This window comes from Lolium rigidum, chromosome 5 (assembly GCF_022539505.1).
Source record: "Lolium rigidum isolate FL_2022 chromosome 5, APGP_CSIRO_Lrig_0.1, whole genome shotgun sequence".
Classification (NCBI taxonomy): domain Eukaryota; kingdom Viridiplantae; phylum Streptophyta; class Magnoliopsida; order Poales; family Poaceae; genus Lolium; species Lolium rigidum.
This window is the reverse complement of record NC_061512.1, coordinates 236,698,972-236,719,602: the sequence shown is the minus strand read 5'-3', so window position 1 is coordinate 236,719,602 and position 20,631 is coordinate 236,698,972. Positions and strand designations below refer to the sequence as shown.

At 46.2% G+C, this 20,631-nt stretch overlaps 3 protein-coding genes across 3 annotated transcripts; 2 read left to right on the top strand and 1 right to left on the bottom strand.

Annotated features, from left to right (window-relative positions):
• Window positions 1-1,991: 1,991 nt before the first annotated feature.
• LOC124652578 lies at window positions 1,992-2,402 on the top strand. The gene has a single exon (XM_047191614.1). The coding sequence runs from the start codon at window positions 1,992-1,994 to the stop codon at window positions 2,400-2,402; it is 411 nt and encodes a 136-aa protein (XP_047047570.1).
• Window positions 2,403-13,306: 10,904 nt separating this feature from the next.
• Window positions 13,307-14,272, top strand: LOC124651670 (transmembrane protein 45B-like). Its single transcript, XM_047190717.1, has one exon. It carries the CDS (start codon window positions 13,307-13,309, stop codon window positions 14,270-14,272), a length of 966 nt encoding a protein of 321 aa, XP_047046673.1.
• Window positions 14,273-14,793: 521 nt separating this feature from the next.
• Window positions 14,794-19,648, bottom strand: LOC124657279 (kinesin-like protein KIN-10C). Its single transcript, XM_047195856.1, has 16 exons — window positions 19,473-19,648; window positions 19,179-19,344; window positions 18,877-19,095; window positions 18,610-18,781; window positions 18,297-18,472; window positions 18,092-18,225; window positions 17,929-18,014; window positions 17,688-17,704; window positions 17,322-17,576; window positions 17,191-17,237; window positions 17,046-17,067; window positions 16,895-16,963; window positions 16,769-16,807; window positions 16,599-16,658; window positions 15,813-15,985; window positions 14,794-15,613 (listed from the first exon to the last, which is right to left on the bottom strand). Exons 1-16 carry the CDS (start codon window positions 19,646-19,648, stop codon window positions 14,794-14,796), a joined length of 2,631 nt encoding a protein of 876 aa, XP_047051812.1.
• Between the last annotated feature and the right edge of the window lie 983 nt (window positions 19,649-20,631).

The following is a 20,631-nucleotide window of genomic DNA, read 5'->3' as shown; positions in this document are numbered from 1 at the left end:
GGAGCCGTGCGCGAGGTGTGGACGCCTCGTCGCACCATGTGGATGGAGGCGGCGAGGTCCAGGAGATGTGGATCGGGATGGTGAGGGCCGATAGATGCTGATCGAGGCGGCGAGGTCCGGGAGATGTGGACGGTGGCAGCGCAAAGGAATTGTGGATTTTGACGGGGAGAGAGAGAGAACAAGCGTTGCGGGATCGAACAAGAGAACGAGAGGGCGGCGGGAGGGCTGGCCGGGTGAATGAGACGGGAGCGCCGGCGGGATTCTGTGGTAGGGTTTCGAGGAGGTCAGGAACGATGGGTCGCGGCCGTGGCTCCAACCGGTATCTTCACTCATCGGTGGCGGACAATCGTAATTAGCAAATCCAAGGATTACAATAACATATTGTATCGTTGGATTTAGATCAAACGGTCAGGATGTTTCCAATCTCCTTCACCAAACGCGTTGTATGACGTACGACCAACTCGAATATAATAGTAAAGATATTTCAACAAAATAGTAGTCTCCCCGCCATATTTTTTCTCTTAAGACGACATCAACCCCATGCGACTAGACATAGAGCATATCCAAAACATGGCTAGCTAGGGGATAAAAGTTAAATGGAAACCTAGTTGATACACCATTGAGAACAAGAAACATATAGTAGTGAAAAACCAAGTTCTCAATTGATGATTTCGAAACATGAAGCTAACTATATCTCACCACCACATTTTCTGTGACCACTTAAAAATAAATCCAGGACGCCAAAGTTAATCAGCCACAAACAACATTGATAAAATGTTAACAAAAAGTCCCAGAACGTAATCCTTGCCACTTAGATGTGATAATGCTTATTTCTTTTCAGAAACCTTATTTGGTGAATTTTTATACACATTTTCCCATATGTCTATGATGTTATATTATCATCAAAGTCATAAATCATTTTGAGAACCAACCAACTATTTTGTGTATTTGTGGAGGTGATTTCACCCTTGGCCTTTCAGTACGTCATGAAATCTCATGTTTTACTTGTGGATTCTCAGAAAGTCAGATTATCTTTTTGGTCTTCCGAAAAAGAAAGTGTCTATGAGTTCTCTGATGAAAAAGCTAGTGATGATTCTTAACTTGGGATGAGATATTCGACCGGCCCATGAGTGAACGCGGGCCAGTATCAGAACTATGGGCCGGTTGTTCCTAACCCACATGCTGCACTAAGTAGTCGTAGATCACTGGCCCAGTCGTATATTGTCCATCACCTTAGGCGTGTATAGATGGGCTCACTTTCATTTTCAAGAAAAAAACGAGCAGGGCAGCAGCTGCTCGATCTCGATCTGATCAGACCCCAACACTGAGAAATGCAACGGGACGAGATGAGATGACATGCCACACGTGACCACGCTATTACACATCCGTACGTGCGTGCGTGCTGCGACATTTGTCCTAGATCTTGTAATCTTTTGGCATGGCCAGTGACACGATCACGCTACTGCCCTGCTGTCTCCACTTATCAACGGGCTTACTTAAACGCAGGCGCTGCAGATCTTGCTCCGGCCCAAGGGGACATCGGCCCAGATAAAAATGTATCGGATCCAGTGGGCACCTGACAGCACGCACCGGCCAGCGCACCCTCGGGCCCACGACGCAGGCCTTTTCCCATTTATATGCTCTATCGCTGACCGGTGGGCTCACGGGCGCGCTTTACTTAGCCACGACGCGCCGAGGCTCGGGCTAAGCAAAGCGATCGTGCGCTCGTCGTGCTTCTTCCTCCCCGAGCGGAGCCGGCCCCATGTGCGCGCGATGCCGACATGCTTGGGCGGCTGCTCTGATTGCCGGAGACGCTCGCCACGTGTCCGCCCATGTTCGTGTATAAGTAAGCCGACTGGTCTACTCTCCAGCTCGCCATTGCAGTACCTTCAAATCCCAGCATTTCCGCCCCTCTCAAAACCTCAGAAACCACCTGCGAATCGAGCCCCCCTCGTTGCATCGACCAAGAAAGAGTAGTGCCAGTGGTCGATATGGGGAACTCGTACAGCAACGGCGGCTCCTACACGTCGGGCCACCTGCAGGCGCCGGAGCTGCCGCCGCTGCACCTCTGCTTCTTCCTGCTGGTGCTGCTCGTCTTCCTCGCCTTCTCCTGGTACATGAGCTACGAGTCGGTGGTGGAGACCTTCGCCGACCAGGGTCGCCTCCTGCTCATGGTGTCGCCGCTCGCGCTGCTCCTCGCCGTGCGCCTGCTGTCGGGCGGCGACGGCGATGGGCACGGGCATGGGCGGCGCGTCGACCAGCTCATGTCCATGTCGATGCCCGAGAGGGACTCCATCCACCGCGCCGGGGGCTCGCCGTGGGGCGTCGGGCTCCTGCTCGTGCTGCTCCTCGTCATGGTCTCCTACCAGTCCAACTTCAGGGATAAGTGGTTCGCGCTCTAGCCACCAACGTGTGATGGATCCATCCGTTGGAATCACGTCCAAGAGCATGTACTACCCGAGTATGTCACGCGCGCGAGAACCAATCTAATGGAACGCCAATCGTGTTTCTTTCTTCTTTTCTCCCATGTAATTTGTCATGATCTAGCGCGGTTACAATCGCGGAGTGTGGTGTTTGAGCTAACAAATCTTGTCTTTAGATTGTCAAGTAGGATTCTACCTACTTTCTCCGTCCTCAAATAAATATGTTTAGCCTCAAACTTTGTACATAAAAAAATGTATTACTCTTCCAATGCAACTTTAATGTAGCAAAAATTACTTCTCTTTTATTGCACGAAAATTAAATCCAATAATATTCAGCAGATGTTATCTTCATTTTCTACATATGCTTACCTTATTTAAGGTGAAATAAGTAAAGAGATGAGAAATTTCCATCATGGATAGCTTTATTAATATCAAATAATGGTTACATCATCTACGAGGGTTTGCAAAAGTAAGCTAGGAGGTTCATCGACCCAATTACAAGAAAGTTCCAAATTAAACCTATGTCTAGCTATTACATGCGCTGCAATATTGGCCTCCCTCGAACAATGTTGAAACTCCACCTTCCCAATCATAGTTGCACTGGATTGTGCTTCAGTGACTTTGTCAGCCCACAAAGTCACTGACTTTGTGTCACTTACAAGTGGGGCCATGTGTGGTCCACATAATGAAGGGTTCCACTTGACCCTACCTGTAAGTGACACAAAGTCAGTGACTTTGTGGGGTGACAAAGTCACTGAAGCACAATCCAGTTGCACTTTGGAGATATTGGTTTGCATCTTTTCAATGCAGTTTTCTATCCACTTGTTAATTTGTCTTGAAAAGCCCGCACGTCTACTTATTTATGGACGAAGAGAATATGTCACATTTACAGTGCACACTAGACAAGGACCGTATTGTTGGCTGCGTAGTATTACATGCTATGACGCAGAGGCTTTGGCGCCTCACTCGTACTTGTTCAAGGATGAGCCCGCCAAGTAAACATGCAACACGGTTATAGATCTTTATTATTATCATGTGATGAAAACTATCACCTTTTCACCCTTTGAATACTTACTCTTGCTGCCTGTAACTCGTTCATATTGTCTCCTCTTAGCTTCGTTCTTTGTGATTTGTTCATAAATGTTTTTTTAGAAAAAACAAGGAACGCTCCTCGGTTTCATTCATTTCATCTAAACAAAGAAACCATAGCGTCTTTTACAAACCAAAGGTTGTTCATAAATGTCTGCAACACCTACACACAATAGACAAAATAAGTAATGAAACTATAATAAAATTAACTACTAGTTGCGTAAAGCAAACATGAAAATGATCGAAAACAAGTAATCATGCATAATAGACATAATAATTGCTAGATGAAACATGTGATGAGAGATTTTTATAAAAAACGAATAGGCATGAAACACTATAAAATCCATTCATCACAAAACAACAATGTTCATTCACTCGGGTTTGTTCATGGGAGGATTATGCACCTCCAAGTGAGTCTCCCAAAACATTCCCATTTCATTGTTGGAGCTGACTACCCGGTGGCGCTGCACGGGTACGTAGCTTATCTGTACGGCGGGTGGCAAACGAGCTAAAATACGGTCGCGGATGTTGTTTCGGAAAAGACTAGGCTAGCTAACACGTAGATTGATAGGTTAGCATGTTGCAACATGGTTCAGTATAGCCGTGCATCCATGCCTGCATGTTCTAGCGATAGTACTATATGCATGCATAATTCCTTGTGACTGTGGGGATAAAAATAAAGCATCTACAAAATTCCGAGCTACATATTTTTTTATAAGTTTTTCACTGTTCATCACAGGTTGCAGCTCATGTCTTAGGCATGTCTACATAAACCATTGATCACAGAATGGTTGTTAGTACCTTCTATATTACTCCTAATTGCCATGTTACTGATTATTAAAATAATTAGGAGTAATTATGTTCTAGATGCCAGATAACTAATTGCCCGATTAGTTATGCCTAGTTATCAGATTTAGTTATTACTAACTGACATATTAATTAGGCGTAAATGACAGATTAATTAACCCCTAATTGCCAGAATTACTACTAATTATGAGAAGGAAATGGAACCAACAAAAAAAGGAAATCGAAAGGAAAAATAGTTCTAGCTTTATAATGTATTGATGCCTAATTATTATTATTATTTAAAACAATTGTTATTCACTGATACTGAAGCACACACCCCCATGTGTCTAAGTACAAAAAGTATTTTCGTATCTTTCTATGTGCTCGAACAAGTATGGATTTGATATCTTCTAGTATTTCGTATTTATCCTCTTCTCTATTATTTCAACACTATAATTAAAGTTGATGTAGGATTCAAGTCATTCATATGAACTAGGTTATTTCCTTCACTTTTATCAACTGCAGCAGTATATGCAGGTTCACTTTGAGAACCTGAAATGTACCAAAAGCCTTTGAATCAATCTTTTGATGTTGCAATTCATTTGGTACAAGAGTTATCCAGGGATTCCTCAGGCCTTTCAGAAACCTTCGATTCAATATCCAAAGAGGATTTGAGAGTTTCTATCAGCGAAAGAACTCAGTTGACAAAATGCAGATTGCACAAACTGACTTGCATTTACAGTTTCAGATCCAAGGACCGTCCTAAGAGCAGATCCTAGGCAGCTCTTTGCAAGAAAATCGGACAAAAAGGTGTTCTCCACCATTGTTTATCACACTCAAAGTTATTGCAACTGTTCTACGGACCTGATGTGTGTTAATAATAATAACTAAGATAAAACCTTAAATGAAGTCTACAGCATGTCATCAACTCATCATAACTCTTGACAAGGTCGATATAATTGACTTGGCAGCCACCTGGTATATAATTAATCGTCACTCGATAAAATCAAAGAAATTATTGAAATGGGTATTGAATCATAAGGAAATCAGAAAAGATATTTCGTTGATTCTTGTTCTCGATGTTACTGTTTGTCCGCTAACCGGACACAATCAATCTAGTTTAAGAAAATAAATCGAGAAAACAACTAAGGCAATAATGTCCTGCATTGGTACCGAGCCAAGATAAGCTAATGATGCGGCCACTGCCAAAAATAAAATGTTACATAGTAGTATATTGGTCTTCCATTAAACTGCAGTTCATCTGAAGTTTTGTGCAGTGTCATGGTCTTCTATGCAACATATGCGGCAACTTGATCCAAACGGATCTTGTCAGCTCTTGGAGAACACACTTTATCCAACTGGTAATGTAATCCTCCAGCTGGTCTTCAGAGATCCAGGTGCATAAGAAATATGTCCTTACACCCTTGATATGTATAGCTTGGTTAGAAGCAACATGATAATTGAAGCAGCACATAGCTCCACTACCTGAGAGACAAAATTCTCGCTTGTTGCTTCTTGAGAATAGAAATCACTATCAGAAGTGAATGGGTGTCGGTAGTTCCAGTCTTGTAATTGCAATTAGGTACAAAATTTAGTTCACATAACGTACTTCCTCCATTGAAAAATAAAAAAAGCAGCAACCACTTCTGGCAAATAATTAACAGCAGTGCAATGTTAATCAGCTATATTGTCCATGAAAACTAATTCACACAATTTGTATCAAGTCAACTGGAAATATAAACTAGAAATGGTTGTATTTAATAAGCAAACAAAGAAATTAGTTGTGTTTAATGAAGAAAAAATGCAATGTTCATACAGCAACAATCCTTGCAGCTCAAAAACCAAGGACTGTCTATGCAAGGGACTGCCGTTTTAAATTAAGAAAGCATGAATAATTTATGAAGGTTATAGTAAGTTCCTAACCAAGAATAATCATGAGTGCTCTGCCCGAAATGTGCGCCAAAACCAAATGACTAGTGAACTACAGTATCGATGGCATTTTCTGTACACCTCATTACTAATATTGGAGTTTATTGAAAATCAAGATCACTAAATATAGAAAACAGTAACATGATATATCAAGGCATAATATCTACCTGTATGAGTAATTCAATAACCCAGTCCTAGGCCGGCTCGTGAGATTACCAATAGACATTTTCTAATGGCCTAAAGGATTAGGTAATGAACTTCTGTTCAGAAGATGTGTGTGAAGGAATAATCCGAAGAAGTTGCCATAAAGTATGAAGACCGAGACCAAAATGATCAACATACCAAAATGATCGATAAATCTTGTATAGTTGTATTTGAATCAAATGCTACGGTTATCTGTTTTTGCAAATCAACATCAATAACATCTTTAACATCAATGCTGATGGGCATGTCATTGTCGTCATCTGCTCCTGTTTGTAGTTTAAGAAAAATAAAACACACTAAGACTCCATCATAGAAAGAGCTATGCAAGCTAAGGAGACGCCTGGTAGGAATGAATCTTATCCAGGCACAACAATATTGCTAGTTTAGAGCTGTGTCAAAAATTTGTGGCCATGTGGTATCTTCAAATTCTTTGACAAATGTCAGGTGTAGGAGAAACCAACAGAATAAGAAGGTTTCGACCACGTCCCAAACCTCTACATTGGAAAAAAATTCTCTCACCTTGTTGCATTCTGTTCGAGATATGCTCCTGTTCTTCTTCTAATGGAAAATTGTAAACCTAACAATGGCGGCCTGGACATAAACACATTGGTTGAATACAATACAAAGGTCCCGACTGGTACAGACTATATAGCATTTTTGCGAATGCACTATGCCTGTTCAAACATTAAATAAGCAAGGAATTACCGGAATGAAGCTCAGATCTAAATCGGAAACGATGAACCAGACAGTCAACCTGACGCCGCCATCAAGCTCCAGATTTTCGTCGTATCACTAGACGACACAGAGCTCTCCCAAGAATACATCAACACCCGACGCCGCCGTCAGCTCCGGTACCCCGTCGTACCTCTCACCGCCACAGCACACTGGAGACTCCGACTTATCCATCAACCACAAAGCAAGCGGGAGGAGAAAAGGGAAAAGGAGGAATCGACGTTGTCGCCGCGGAGTAAATTTGTTGTTTGGGCCCACTAACATACACCGTGAATACAAAAGGTACATACTACACTGCTGCCTCAATACGGTGACGGTAGTATCGGGAGAGCACAGATCGCGGCGGTTATGGATGGTGGATAGGTCACGGTGCCGCTAGATTGTCATTTTCGTGGTGTGCGCTGATAATGATACCATCTCCCCCCATGTAGTGTGCCTAGCGCACTACATAAACAAAATTAACAGTTCAAAAGCTATTGTGGTAGTAGCAAATTTTTGAGGAATCAGTTAAAAATCCAATTGAAGCTATTCTTGAAAATAAAATTCTGACTGAAGTAGAATTTAGCAGCTGATAATAATAGAGCTCTAGTCCTCTTCTGGAAGTATCAATCCGCTCACCCTCCCTGTATAATACTTACAAAGCCATACACATCAACCAACGAAACCATCAACAAGGCATACATAGGCATGTACTACTTAACTAATGAAATCTAAAATTCTCATACTGTATAATATTTGCGCAAGCATACTTCGTCATGTATCGCGTCTCTTATTTGCAACCAACTTACTGCTAACGAAGAAATATCAACAGACAAACATATCTCGTGGAGTTCACAGTTCTCTCGCCGTGTCCATGATGATCTCAACCATTTTTTCCGATCAAACGACCTGCACGGACAGACTACTTCCTCCACACATACACATTTCAACAGGATCAGCGTCGCCGCATGGTAGAGTTCATACTATAAAATTGACAACTGAATCATACTTCAAGAAAAACATACAAGATCTTCTTAGAGAGACTAAGAACCAGGGGACGTACCAAGAAGTAGTGATCGATGGAGATCCATGGAGTCGCGATGAAGGAAGACATGCTACAGATCATGTCGTCGTTGTGGCAGACGCATCCTGGCGGGCACGACCGACCATCCATCCTCAGCCATCTAATCACTATCTTGAGGGAGTCCGTGGCACGGAGACATAGGCCATCAGTGTCATTCGATGTGAAGTCATCAGCGCCAGGAAGATGGACACACGCCGGATGGACCAGCAGGTCGACCAGCATGAGGGCGCAGTCTGGGGCGCCTCCTCCGCCCATGGCTCCACCTCGCGCCAAGTCAGCTCGCACCAGCACCTCCCCTTCAAGCCAACTAAGGGACTTGTCGTTCGGCTGCTCCTCGCATACGAACAAAAAGTTTGGATCTAGGTTTTATAGGGACAAAGAGGGTCTCCGGTTTTGCTTGGCGTACCACGATTTTTTTTTGACCTACCACGACACCACGGATTGGCCTGACTTTGATATACAAGGAAATAAAATATTTTATTCGATTACTTTAGGATTTAGGAAACAAGATAAGTATATTTGATTTGATTGTCTGCTAACAATCCGGCAGGGGCTAGACCAAGTCCAACATGATGGAGGAAAAGTTTGTCAGTCAATCATGGTGAGCACGAGACGGATAATTGGATTGGATTACCTCGGGTCACCTCGTCGCAAACTTGAGCTGCATGGAACTTGAGATAGTCGAGGAAGGTCGTCTCATTGGTGAATGGTGTGCATCCCACCGTCTTCAGTAATTGAGCCGCCGCAACCTCATCGACGCGAACGATCGCGTCTTGCCCATCCCTGCGGTGCAACAACGAGTATAGCGGCCATCTTGCTTGCTCTTTGAGAACCCCCGCAGGTGGCATATAATCAGGAAGATTGCACCATAACAGGAAAGGGAATTTGTGTGCCGATTTTTCCTCGCTAGGGACCTGATCCAATTCTTATGTAGACAATGATAATTAATTGGCCATATGTAACTTCACGTCTAATTAATTTGTCCATTATCAAATCCCTATTTTTTTTTTAGATTTTTGCCATTTTTAGATCATACCTTATTGGTGGGTGAAACCAGCGGTAGCAAAGAAGTGAGCATAGCTCATTTGGTTAGGGAAGTGGATGTACAACCCAGCCACCTAGGTTCAAGTCCCCACGGATGCAGATTTGGGTTCTTATTATTTCACAAAAAAAAACCACTGTAGGGGCTTCCCCTACCGTATTCCTTTCAAAAAAAAAAAGCAGCGGTGGCACTTTTAAGTCGAAATGTAGGGACAAGATCCAACAGTGAATGATTGGACAGATGGGGTGCTTCCAATAACGATCATCAAACGCGTTGAGTGTCAAAAGACCAACTCCAATTTAATAATAAAGATAAATGGTTTCACGTATCAATCGATGCAGAGGCCGAGATACAAATTAAACGTCGAGTCCTCCTTGCCGCTGCCGCCGGCAGGGGTGGCGCGGCCGCCGAAGGCGGGGGGGGCAGGCGGGCGGTCCTCTCGTGCTTCCTCTTCGCGCGGAGAGACAGCGACGTGCAGGACTGCGGCGATGCGGTGAGGTAGGCCGAGGTGATGAAGACTGGCGGCCGGGGTGGCGTGGGGTGCTGCGACGGGATGCGCAAGGCGGCGCTGGCGGTGCCAGGTCTACCGATCTGGGCCAGGTGGGCCGCAGCTGCTCGCGTTTCGGACGGGGTTTGCAACATGGCGAAGGATCGTGCGCTTTGTCGCTGTTGTTTCTCTGCAGGTCTGCTAGCTACTCGCCTGTTGCCCCGCAACCGTGCCGGATTTCGTGCTTGTTCGTCTTCACCGCTGCCGGTTAGTGGCGTGGGGGCTGCTGGCCTGGCATGAATAAAGGCGGTGGTCCTAGGACCTTTCTTGTGCGAAGATGGAGACCTTCCTGAAGTAAGTCCATCTTGATCTGGTCGGAGTGGTGTGTTCCGGAAAGCTCCACCGGCGGATGTAACAACGCTTTTTTTTTGCCTGAAGTTCGCTAGATCGGTGGTATTCGGTCGGATGCACCCATGTTTTTATTCCAGCCGATTGGTTCTGGAGGGAGCATCACAAAGTCCTGTTCTTTCTTGCCATATGGAAACATGCTCCATGGCGAATTTAGAGGCGGAGAATACCATGAGGGCTGGATTGGAGAACTTGCTATGGAGGTTCAAGTTTTTTAGCGCTGTTGAGGGGCTTGCTTGGTATTCTGGGTTTTGCAACAGCGGTATGCAAGAGGGGCAGCAATACAGGTGAAGTTCAGAATCTTACCTTTCAGGATGAAAATCCAAGGTCTAGCCTTAACTGGTTGTGCCTGACAAAGATCTTGTTAAAGACATTGTTTTGAAAGCGGGGACTATCTTCAGGATGAAAACCTAAAATCTTCTGATCGAGCGACGATGGTGTTTGTGCACTGTTACCTTCGTGGAGGCGTCTCTTTTGGAGAGTCTGGAGTTCAGTTGTTATCTTGGCGGTGGATGTACCGTTGTTGTTAGGGCTGGAATACAGACTTTTCTTTTATGTAATTCTTCTTTCTTTTTTTGGCTGTGTGTATTTGTAATGCTATTGGAGTATTACATTGTTGCAGAGGCTGGATGTAATTGATATCTTCTTGATATTAATATATACTCCTTATCGAAAAAATTTATTGATGTTTGGGCGTCAACATCTCGAGATGCTCTAAGACGGACGACTCTGTTACACTAGTATGTTAACAACAACAAACAGTAATGTACGCCGAACGCTAGTTGCGTGCCGTGTCGAAGCAAGTACTAACTTAGTAAGCAAGATGTTAGTCATTAGTCTCCGGTTTCAGTTTCCATTTCTGGGTCCCAACGTCCCATGTTTCTTCTACACGAAAGCTCGGGCAGATGAAGCGTGCGATGGTCATGGTGCCTAGCCGCCGGCCACTACATTAGGTGGCCTCTGGTTTAGCGTCTTCTAACTTCCACCGCTTCCAGTATGATCTTAGAGCATGTCTAAGAAACCTCTTATTTTTCTACTCCTTAAAACGCAGTAGAGAGTCCTGTATTCACTTTTTACCGATCAAAAACTCGTCCGAGCTAGCAGACCCCGTATCCCCACCCCGTAAAATAGGAATATTCTGTTTTACGGGGTGAGGATACGAGATCTGCTAGCTCGGACGAGTTTCCAACCCATCAAAACAGGGTTTTTGCAAATTAGATATTAGAACCAACACAATATTCACATTGAATAAAAGTTGTAAATCACACAATAATCGTCATAATTATTAAAATAATGTTTTTCGGAACTGCCAACAAATGTTCTAATGGAAGAATTAAACAAATAACAAATATTCCCGCGGTCAAACAATCAAGATAAATTTTTCACACATATAACAATAGGAAATGAATGTAAAAACTCATTGGCCATGCAACTGCCAGTGGAATGCGGCGGAATACTCACCGGCGAAAACGGCGGAGAAGACCGCGATGGGGGTGCAGCGGAGGGTGCGGAGAGACGCAGATCTCCGGCAGGGGTGCGGCGGGCGTGGACGCAGCGCGGCTCGGCGGGCGGCGGAGGCGGCCGAATCTGAAGGTTTCCGGCGGCGGCGCGCGGCTGGCTGTGGCGGCGCTGGCTAAAATGGGATGCTGGGTTTGCCCTGTATTCCCCTTCCCTACCCGCACAAGTAGGGGGCGAAGAGCCACCCTGTAATCAAAACTGGGAAAAATCGACGCGGGGTCATTTTTACGGGGCCTGCTAGACGGCCGGGTAGAACCCAACCCCGTATTTCGGCGGTTATTATACGGGTTTGATCCTTTTAAAGGATCTGTTAGACATGCTCTTAGTTGGGTTGTAAAGTAATATCCTCTGTGATATCCAACAGGAGTTGACTTCCTGTTTGGTGTCTAATTAGTTAGTGGTCCGCATTGGCAAGTTAACGATTCTTGCAAGGCAAGGAATAAGGAACCATCCAGGTAAAAACACAGGGAGTAACCAACTGCGTTATCATCGCATCCGAAGCTCAAGATGGTTAAGTAGCGTAGGAAAAACGGTGGCCGATCATAAACCGACGGCCCGACCAAAAGCACAGCCGCAGGCAGGGCGGCAGTTCCGTCGCCCTCACGGGGGTCAGAAAGTGAAACCGAAGTCACGCCCCGGCGGCGGGGAAGAACGGCCGCCTAGACCTTGACCTCGAGGGTTTCAACGGCGACGGCCGCTCTTCTCACGGGCGCTTCTAGCTGTGCCCTGAACAGTGGTCAGTCGATATATAGATACGTCGTCGTACCATACGTGCATGTTCTGAAGCGATGGATTTGTCGCTGGCGTACTGCGGCAAATATGGCAGCTTCGAGGACTTCAACGTCGTAACTGGGTACCGGTTTGGACTTTGCTCCAGTTTGAACTTTGGACAAGAAGGGTTTAATCTCTGGAATACCCAATATGTGATGGCCTCATCTAGACGCCACCGGTCTCCTGCGGCCATATGCAGTGACAAGTGTGACATACACCCTTACATATGAGTCGGCTGCTTTCCTTAATTTATTCTGAATCTCAACTAATTATTACAACTTGATCGAGACATGTGAACGAGTTAGTCTTCGGATAAGAGAAAATCTTCTTCAAAACAAGAACAATGAAACGGAAATAAAGCACAGTGACCCACAAATGCGACCAAAATCTTCTTGTATTACCTTATTGTAGATAGATTTTATATGGTTTTCAAAATAACTCTTTGCTAGTTAGCCGTATTTTCTTTAAAAAAAATCCAGTGGTTAAACAGAATTACATTACAATTAAGACGCCTATGAGGCTATGACCATCTTGATCAGAAGACTAACCAAGTAAGCAAAGCAAAACGAAAAACAAACTGTGACAGAACTTTCAACACATCACTTCAGATCGCAACAACCTCGTCCAAATCCACTCCAAGAATAAACAAGGAAACTTTTCAAACCTTCCGAACCACTGGAACTCTCTGGAGAGTCGACCATCCAATCTTCATAAACCCCTATCAACCATTCGACCTTCAAATGAATCCCTGATCTGATCACTGATCACCACCTTTCCCCCGCACGACTCTACCACCATTATTTCCCTCGTGCCACACGCCACACAGACCCGTCCTCCTCGCAGCAATAGTAGCCATGGGCACGCTCGTCGGCCACGTCGCGCCGGGTGCGGGCTTCCTCCTCATCGGGCTATGGCAGCTGTTCAACCACATCCGCTTGTTCTCCCTGCGTCCCAGCTCCTACGCGGCGCCGGTATGGTTCCCCGCGCGGGGCGTCCGCCACCTCGAGCTCATCCTCGTCATCGTCGGCACAGCGGCGTCCATCCTGATGGAGCTCGTCATCGGCCCCGCGAAGCACCAGCCGTTCGACGACGACGGCACCATCCCCTCGGACCACCTCCACAACTTCGAGCACGCCTCCATCTCGCTCGCGCTTCTCGTCTTCGCCGCGGTCACCATCCACCTGGACAGGGTCCGTGCGCCGATGCGGGACGCCATGTCGCAGCTGGTCGCCGCGGCGGCGTTCGCGCAGCAGCTTCTCATCTTCCACCTCCACTCCGCGGACCACATGGGCGTGGAGGGGCAGTTCCACTGGCTGCTGCAGGGTGTCATCGCTGTCACGCTCGCCACCACGCTGCTGGGGATCCCCTGCCCACGGAGCTTCGCGGTGAGCCTGGTCCGGTCGGCCAGCCTCGTGTTCCAGGGCGTCTGGTTCGTCGTCATGGGCGTCATGCTCTGGACGCCGGGGCTGGTCCCCAAGGGATGCTTCCTCAACTTCGAGGAAGGCCACGAGGTGGTCCGGTGCCGCACTGACGAGGCGCTCCACCGCGCCAAGTCGCTGGTCAACCTGCAGTTCAGCTGGTACCTGACGGCAACCGTGGTGTTCGTCGTGGCGTTCTACCTCCAGGTCAGCAGGATGTATCCCGAGGAGCCGCAGTACTTGCCGCTGGTGAAGGGAAGGCACGACCACAGCGACATGGATGCTCGATTCAGCATTGGGGACGATCACGAGGACGATGAAGACGAGGACGACCTCGAGGCCGTGAAGCGTAGTAACGGGTACGTGGTCAGCGGCACAAAGCCAATGGAGCTTGAAAGGTGATTGGAGCCGTAATGCCGTATGAAAGGAGGAAGCGGTTAAGATTCATGCATGGTTGTGTAATTCAATGCATATCCAGTACTAGAATTTGTGAAGTGCAAACTGTACAGTTCTTTTACTTTCACGGTTTGGTTTTCAGTGGTATGAATTAGTGTGAGTTGCCTGGCCCGTAAATGCGGGTAAAGTTTGGGCTTGGTCTCCTTAGTTTGTTTTGTGAATTAGGACGAGTTTATTTGAGAAACTAAAAGTGTTGTCCTGATAATGGATTCAAGGTTTACTTGTGTTGTGCAGTACTTTTTTTTGGTACGTAACTACAAACTTTTGTCCATGAACATCTCCGCTTACAACAACAATATCAATTTTTTTTCCTAAATAAGTTTGAATAGGTTAGATATGAAACCTAACAGAAATAAAAGGAAACTAAAACAAAAAGGAGAAAGGAAAAAGAGAATAAACTAAGGATGCGATTGTTTTTTTTTCTTTTTTGAAACACGGAGCGCCCCGAAGGGCGAAGAAGCTTCCATTCATTCCAGTCGGTGGGTGTACAAATAATTACAAAGGACCCCATAAGAAAGGAAAATTACACATAGGCCCCTGATATTTGCAGAAAAGACCTTACTAACAAATATGAAAAAGCGATCAAGTCCTTCTCTTTCCCCACCGATGAGCAGGAGGCCTGCAATGTCGCCGTCGTACTCTAAAGCGGGGACTACACCACTTGCGTCAGAGCCGGCGATGGATGCGACCGCAGACCTCAAGGGCCTCCGAAGGAGGTTGAAAGAACGCCGAACTTCACCGGCTTGGATGACGAACGGCTTGGACGCCGTCGATGTGTTGCTCGAAAGAGACGCTTCTGTAGAACTCCGACACCACCTCCTCATCACCGTCTCCTTGCGCTCTCCCAGATCTGTCGCCTCCATGACGCTTGGAACCAGGGATAAAAGCAAAGGAGCAAGGCTCGAAGAAGCAGCACAGGCATACCAAATCCACGCCAGAGAAATTGGCCCGCCGTCAAACCCAAAGAACCTGCCACGGACTCGGGGAGGCAGGCGTAGTTGATGGCAGATTCGGGAGACCCACAGGAGCTTATTGCAGCAGCCATCTTCAGATCTTCGGCTTCCTCTGCCCTTCCACCATGGATGAGATCGGAAGATCCAGAGATCTATGATTTGGTTGCTGCTCCAGCACAACCAAACCAGATGACGAGGAAGGAAGAAGACGGGCTTATTGTCGGAGATGCCGCACCGCCTCCTCTCCGCCTGCCACCCCTCCTGCAACCAGAGAGGAGCAACGTCGAGGAAGAAGATGAGGACGGGCTGGATCTGGCCCTGGAGATCCAGCCTCCTACTCCCAAACTCCACCAGGGTAAACAGCAACAAACTTGTGGACGGACATAAAATGTGTAGATGTACATGGAAAATTTTATTTTAGAATTTTTTTTAACACTTATAAATGTAGATTCACATAACGGGAGCAAATACTCCTATGAGCCAAAGTGAATATCCCTTCATAGTTGGCTTGTGGATGGAGAGGAGAGTTGTACCTTTTTTTCAGTGAGTATTTTGTTGGACCTAGAACCTTGTGGTAAATGACTTCTTTAGGCGTGGCAGTCACTGACAGGTGCTTCTTTCGTTGCCGTCTTTTCACAGTGACCTCTGAGTTCCAGTCCCTCGGGTCGATGGCTGGTGTTTCATAGCATCTCTCCACTTCATTGATCTGCAAAATCAATCGAATAGTACGGCCGCTCTAACCAACAGCCCAAGCACAGAATATGGTTTATACATAGAAGAGACTGATGCGAATCAACATAACATTTCATATTAGTTTTAGTGTGGATCCACATGATAAACAAAAGGAAAAGGACTGATAGGAAATTGGGCAAGACCACAGAAGTTCTCCTTGATTTTGCCTAAGAGAAGAATAATCAGTATGCAAATAAAGATGACATCGTGAACACTACGCCAAAGCCTTAGTCAAGGACTCAAGGTACCAGGAACCAGGCGATATTCTGCTGGTGGTGCAAGGAAGCCAGTGAACCATTCAACACAAAAGAGCAGCTCATGTGAACTAACACATTGGAAGAGGAAATCTACAATTAAGAGGAGCAATGCATTGCTCCGTCCTCCTCCATGTGAAGCAGAAAAAGCGCCAGCAACATGCCAACAATCCAACAGTACAGCTACCACTACCGTCAGTGAGTCACGATGTGGTGCACACTCTAGTTCAGGTAGCTGGAGTGACAGACCGCATCAAGCCGAAATAAAATAGAACAGACAATTTAGTTGATTCTGCGGCGGTGCTGGCTGGTATCTCCGGCGTGTCGTCCAACACTCCATTCGAGCGATTGCTCGAAGATTCCAGTGGCTGTTTTAAGCATGAGGCTTTGTATCTGTTTGATGCAATAAAAGCAAATTATACGCTGATTGTGTTATTTACATGTATACATTATACATCAAGGACTATGATAAGGTGCCTTAAGAAATTCGGTAGAAGAATTACTTGTTTTGTTGATAGACCTATATTTTCCATGTCCAAAAGCTGCAAAGTGACATTGTGTTAGAAGGAGACGAATTAAAGTGATCTTCACCATCAGGTTTAAGTATTTCATAGGTGCAGATATCTTACCGATTTGAATGGTCTAGGCGAATCCTTCCGGAGCTCAACAATGTACTCTGCTCTCTTTTCACCAATTCCCTGCGAAAAAATGTAAACATTAGTCTGAAAAAACAGGCTGCTACACCATCTATTAGATTATTATGATACATCAGGACCATACTTTCACTTTCTGTAGCTCTTCCCTGCATCCATGGATAAGCAAAGCGAATAATAAGAAAGGGTACAATAAGCCCAATATGTTAGGCAGAGTGCCAATCTTGCTACATAAAGTAACTACACAAAAACTTTGGAGAGTTCAAACTTACTTGCTTGCAACATTTAAGAACTCAAGGTATTGTTGAATATAAGATTCCTGCATAAAACAGTGACATTTAGAGATCGGTACTCAGCTACAGCTGGTTGCTGTTGTATGAAATAGGAGGAAAATCATGCAGACCATCAGGTCAGATCCGTGTGCATTGAGTTTATCAAGAGGTGTAGCACTTGAAATCATCCCAGCTATGTTACATGCTCCTATTGGAGTTTTGGGCTCCAGTGAAGGGGGGCAATCGAGATCTTCATATGTCTGCTGTCTGAGAATCACCATGTTGGGAGAAATGGGAGAAAGAGCTTTGCTAATGGGTGATTCAAACTTGTCCTCTTTGCATGGAGTTGATGAAGGAGGCACCACTGCATAAAACATGGTATAGTCCTAAGACCCTCTCATATGTAAACATAGGTCAAGTTCCAAAGTTTGCTATAAGTATATTGCAAGTAGATTATTTATGATTAGTTTCCATTGAACTATCTTTTGTCAATTAACCAGTTTCCTTTCTGCTTCTGCACGAGTTGCGAACCTTGGTCTAGTGAGAACTGATGCAAGTCTGTTTTTGGTTTAAATTTCAGTCTGTGTTGTCTATATTTATCATTTTATTTCAAATACAACAACATGAAAATATTATGCATGGTCATTAGAGTTTTCCTTTCTATTCCTTGGCTTGTAGATTCAGAAATTTATCTTCAGTACAAATATATAACTCTTCTGCATGTTTCAGAATACATACCTTTCTTAATTGCCTTCACTGCATCTTGTGAGCTCAGTCTTGTTCTATTTTTTGCTGGAGTATGGTCTACTGAATCAAATAGCATCCTGTGGAAGCAAGATAAAGTGCTAAGAATTATGGATAATGCCATGGGGTTTATGTAGACTTGTACAGTTGTACTTACTTTTTTATGTTCTCATCATATTGGTTCATTACTTTAACTCTACTAAAAACCCTTGCAGATGCCGTTTGTTTGATATGGCCTGAACGACCAGCCAGATTTACTGTGTGGAGTGCCTCATGGTATTCCGTTGGATTCTGCGGCAAACAAAATGCAATTAGCAAGGATCTATAATCTGTGTGATGAGACGTCTAGAGCTGAAACTCACAAGGCAAGCTATCATCACAGCACGGCTATTGCCTCCTAGAGAATCTTGTAGTATGCGGGTCAATTTACTATCTCTATAAGGTATCCGTGACTCGTTATTCTTTAGAGCTGAAATGACATTGGACAGTACAAACAGCGAAGAACGAATCCCTTCATTGCAAGTCTTGTCCTCGTTTCCTGGAATGAACAAACAACGCATCAGCATGGCCTTAAAATGGAAGCACGTACAAGAGTTAATTGGTTCTATCAACTTCCCTCCTTTTCGAAAGGAAAAAAAATGTCATATGCAACTCACTGGAGGGAGTCCTACGTACCAGCCAGGTCAATGAGGTTAAGCTTCCCTGTGACAGCATCATTATTGACCCTGATGGAGAGCACAGCGTGGCTCCTACTCGAGACGTCGTTCAGGTCTGTGTGGGACACATTCCTCCGCTGCTCACCTTTCGAGTAGACTTGCTGAAATTCCTCCATGGAACGCACAGGGACCTTTGTAACCATCAAAAGACAACTGTAAGTACATCGGCCACAGAGGCCATATTCCAGCAAACAAATTCAAAAATATCCAAACCCGAGAGCATTACCCAAGCCAAGCCCTTTAGCTGCAGGTTACCATCTTGATCATCTAAGGCCATTATCTCAGTGTCCTTGGGCTCAAGCAGGTCATAGCACCGCCCAGACCTTTGGCACCGCCCCATGTACACCTCATAGTAGGAGATCTCCACGGAGCACAATGTGTTGGCGCTGAGCTTCACGATGGTTGACACCGCCAAGGGGATGAGCCCTGGTAGATCCTCCGTTCCCTGTGCAGCAAATGGTTTCAGCATTACAGGCTGAACAATTCTTCAAACACGTCGCGGGCTGACGCCAAGAAAGGAATCCGCACCTGCATCGTGTAGGTCTTGCCGCTGCCGGTGGCACCACAGGCGAAGACCGTCGCGTTGACACCCTCGAAGATCCCCGGGATCACGGCGCTGATCTCCTTGTCAAATATGTCGCGGACCCGATCCTCATGGCCGAAGAAGGCGTCCAGCTTGTAGCACTCGCTACGGCTGCAGAGTTCAGGAATGAATGCGTGCACAAACTGAGGAAAACAAGGAAGCAAGGGTACTATTTTGCTTCGTAGATTTTGTTCTTCAAAATCACCTCTATAGTTAAGGCTCAGTTCGGAACTGTATACCTGGTGCGCGGGTCCTTGAGCTGGACGGTAACCTCGCTGCCGGAGCGGCCGCCGATGACGGTGACGCAGGGCGGCGCCGCCGCCGAGCCGGCCTCCAACGGGAGGAACGGGCGCAACCGCAGCACGACACGCACCCGCTGAGAGGAGGCGGGGCCGGCAGCTGCGGCGCTCGCCATCGGATGGAGATTAACGCAGCAGGTGCGCGGAGGACAGTGGAGGGAGGACGACGGTGAGCGCGCGTGTGGAGCAGGGCGGCGCGAAGGGCGCAGGGGCTGCTCGAAGCTTTGGAGCTCCCGCTTTGAATTTTGAATACTTGTGGCGGCACGGTGACTCCGCGAGATGCAGTGGATACTGGATAGCCGCTGGAGGTAGTATAATGAAATTATACGGCTTAGAGCATGTCTAACAAATCCCTTACTTTTCTGCTCGTAAAATGCGAGTATTTCGCTCTGTATAAAAAAAAATGCTTCTAGATAGATCGTTCCGTCTAGCAGACCCCATATTTCACCCCGTAAATTTGTAAATTTAAAACCCTGAAAAACTTGTTCATAGATAGTCGATCATACATACGGATCAACATATATACATGCTGAATTGCGCGATCCTAAATGGATCGCGACTTCTAGTCGGAGAGGTCGACGATGTATGCGTTCGCCTCCGCCTCCCGCGCCTGCGCCTCCTTCACGGTGGCGATGGCCGCCGCCTTCTCTTCTTCCTCCGCCCTCTTCTTGTCGGCGTCGTCCTTGAGGGATGCTGCTATCGCCTGCAAGAAGAGGGGGTCTTCCTCCTCCTCCTCCTCCTCCTCTTCCTCCTCGCCGGCGAGCGGAGCTCCTCCGCCGCTGGTGCTCCCGATGTGCGCGTCCCATGCCGCCTTCGCCCGGCGGTTCCGCTCCCACTCGGGGCCGCTCATCGGCTTGAGCGGCGAATCCTCCTTGTACCAGAGCCCGCCCGGCGCGAACTCACGGAGCTTCGGCGGGACGTACATGTAGGATAACGTTGCATAGAAAACAAAAAATTTCCTACCGCGAACACGCAATCCAAGCCAAGATGCAATCTAGAAGACGGTAGCAACGAGGGGGTATCGAGTCTCACCCTTGAAGAGATTCCAAAGCCTACAAGATGAGGCTCTTGTTGCTGCGGTAGACGATCACTTGCCGCT

What these genes read in the sequence shown, in the direction of transcription:
- LOC124651670 (XM_047190717.1), top strand. Translation starts at nt 13,307, where the DNA reads ATGGGCACGCTCGTCGGCCACGTCGCGCCGGGTGCGGGCTTCCTCCTC.
- LOC124657279 (XM_047195856.1), bottom strand. Translation starts at nt 19,648, where the DNA reads ATGGCGAGCGCCGCAGCTGCCGGCCCCGCCTCCTCTCAGCGGGTGCGT. An exon ending in TAACCTCATTGACCTGGCTG is followed by an intron (nt 18,473 to 18,609) that starts GTACGTAGGACT and finishes TGTTCATTCCAG; the next exon opens with GAAACGAGGACAAGACTTGC. An exon ending in AAGAGCTACAGAAAGTGAAA is followed by an intron (nt 16,964 to 17,045) that starts GTATGGTCCTGA and finishes ATTTTTTCGCAG; the next exon opens with GGAATTGGTGAAAAGAGAGC.
- LOC124652578 (XM_047191614.1), top strand. Translation starts at nt 1,992, where the DNA reads ATGGGGAACTCGTACAGCAACGGCGGCTCCTACACGTCGGGCCACCTG.